Source organism: Temnothorax curvispinosus, unplaced genomic scaffold (assembly GCF_003070985.1).
Source record: "Temnothorax curvispinosus isolate PA1 unplaced genomic scaffold, ASM307098v1 QBEX01002154.1, whole genome shotgun sequence".
Lineage (NCBI taxonomy): Eukaryota > Metazoa > Arthropoda > Insecta > Hymenoptera > Formicidae > Temnothorax > Temnothorax curvispinosus.
In genome coordinates this window covers 1,473-3,683 of record NW_020211934.1, presented here as the reverse complement: position 1 = coordinate 3,683, position 2,211 = coordinate 1,473, and the positions used below count along the sequence as shown (strand labels likewise).

At 44.4% G+C, this 2,211-nt stretch overlaps 1 protein-coding gene across 1 annotated transcript in view; it reads right to left on the bottom strand.

The window, feature by feature from the left end:
- LOC112468839 overlaps positions 1 to 1,898 on the bottom strand; it is a 3,949-nt gene extending 2,051 nt beyond the window's left edge. Inside the window, exons 1-2 of the mRNA XM_025038201.1 lie at positions 733 to 1,898; positions 239 to 646 (exon numbers count right to left, since the gene is read on the bottom strand). Of these exons, the coding sequence (XP_024893969.1) occupies positions 239 to 646; positions 733 to 1,898 (1,574 nt within the window). The remainder of the gene's footprint in view (positions 1 to 238; positions 647 to 732) is intronic.
- Between the last annotated feature and the right edge of the window lie 313 nt (positions 1,899 to 2,211).

Here is a 2,211-nt window from a genome sequence, read left to right as displayed (position 1 = left end):
ACATGTCCTTCGTACGCGGTGGCAATTTCTTTTATAATAAAATGAGAATCATAACCCGATAAATTATGAAATACTATGGGAATGAAGTGAGAATTTTTATAATTTAAGTTACAATTAGAATGCGCGGGACCTCGATAATTGCCGGTCAAGTGACAGTGATCGCGTACTCGCACGTCGTCTGGCTCGAACGGTTTTTCGCACACGTGACAGTGCGTTGCGCTGTTAAACTTTTTTCCACTCGTCTCGCGTGAAATCCACCATGGGTATATTATCGGACAAGATGTTCTTTACGTCGTGTGCTAAACGTCTTAGTTCCTCGGCGAACCACGCGATGCAATCCTTATCGCGACGAAATCGATACGCGGATAACGAGTCGTCGTACGAGCACCGCACGTAATATCCTATACTAAATACCCGATGATGTTGAGACTTGAATGTGGACATTGTCGGATCCGCATCCGTCTTCTCGAGGGTACATTCCAGGTCGGCGTACACGACATATGGAAGTCGTTCCTTCCTGCTGTGATTCTTGAAACTCAGCCACTTGTCGTCCTCGCTCGGTAGTCGGATGGCACAGTTGTTTATCTCTCGGCAGTCTACACCGTGGGCTTCCAATTTTTCGCTCGAATGAAAATAATGTAAACATCTGCAAAAAGAAAAACACAATTTTGTAAATTTTTATATAACAATACAATATTTTATAATTTTATTAAAAGGAGTATAGGTACTCACCGATCGCAAAAGTATTTCCGACCACGATGCATGCTCAATTGTGAGCTCACAAGGCGGGATAGATTTTTTATCCACGCGAAATGTCCGACTTCGTCTCGCGGATCCTGCACGTACAGCAGATTTACGTGTTTTTCTCTCCTCAGGTCGGTGAGCCGTATCGGGAGAACGGTCGGCGTTTCCTCTCCCTCGATGGTATACACATTGATGGATATAGTGTTGTGTTTTTCAAAATTTTTAATCTGTTTCAAAGTCATTGGAAACTTAATGTCTTGTAAATTTAATATATTTTTGTAATCAGGGTACGAGGATTCCCGATTATTATTGACCTTGACAGGATACAGCGCGGCGACCACTGACCACGCGAAGCACGCATTGTCCATAGAATGCACGTTGATCACAGTTTTTTTCAATTTAATTTTTTCCGGTAAATTGATGTAACATCCCGCGCGCAAAGGATTGTACTTGTTCACGTTCACTGTCAAATTGAGTATACGCGACAACGCCCATCCGCTATCGCGTTCCTGGAAATCCTCGAGTTTCGCTAATGTGGGCTCGATAACGTGTAGCTTGTACCACTCGCGCAGATCGGACCGTTCGAACGAACGAAAGAGTTCAAAGTTACTCGTGCTGAAACTTTTATTGCCACGTTTGTCGCCCGTCACAAACTCGCCGTTGAACACGGTGTTTATCTTTACACTTGCGTGTGTTTGCATGATGTTTTGCACACGATCGAGCACGATGACTTCGGCATCTTTGAGAAATTTTCGCGGTTCGATGTAATTGATATTTATCACTGCACCGGTCAATACACGCCATTCGAACGCGGCATCAATCTCTCGCCACACGAGTCTTTCCGCGTTTTCGTTACCGCTACTACTACTACTACTGCCCGCCGCGTGCTCACCACCACCACCACCGATATGCACGAACCGTCTCTGTAATAGAGTCTTCGCACCATCGAGTCGCGCGATTCTTGCCACTAAAGATGATCTGTTTCCGACAGTCTGAGAACCGTCTGAGAGCCGCGGACGTTTGGAACGACAGTCTTCTTCGAGCTGCTCAATAAACTTCTCGCATCGCTGTTCCCATGCAAGATATTCGCCCAAGGTAGCTACTTGGTCGGACAGCTCCACCAGGTCGCGTTCCGTTTTATCGAGATGTTCCATGTTTTTAATATTGTCTTTTTTTAAATAACTTCACATTTTTCGATGGAGCACTTGCACGTGATTCGATCGCACGCTGAACAATATCGTTTGCCACTTTGAATGTAATAGTAGTCAGACATAGCATAATGAGGCAAGAAGTAAGGGACATTATGCTCCCAATTATCATGATCATCACGGTCACGTTCAAACATCAATAGATGGGGATGATTAGGATTATCGAGCCAAGGGTGTACCCTTGGGTACATATACAAACGTATCGAATTGTTCATCACCACCAATTCGACGTATTTCCCAATACCTGTGTTAATTTTAA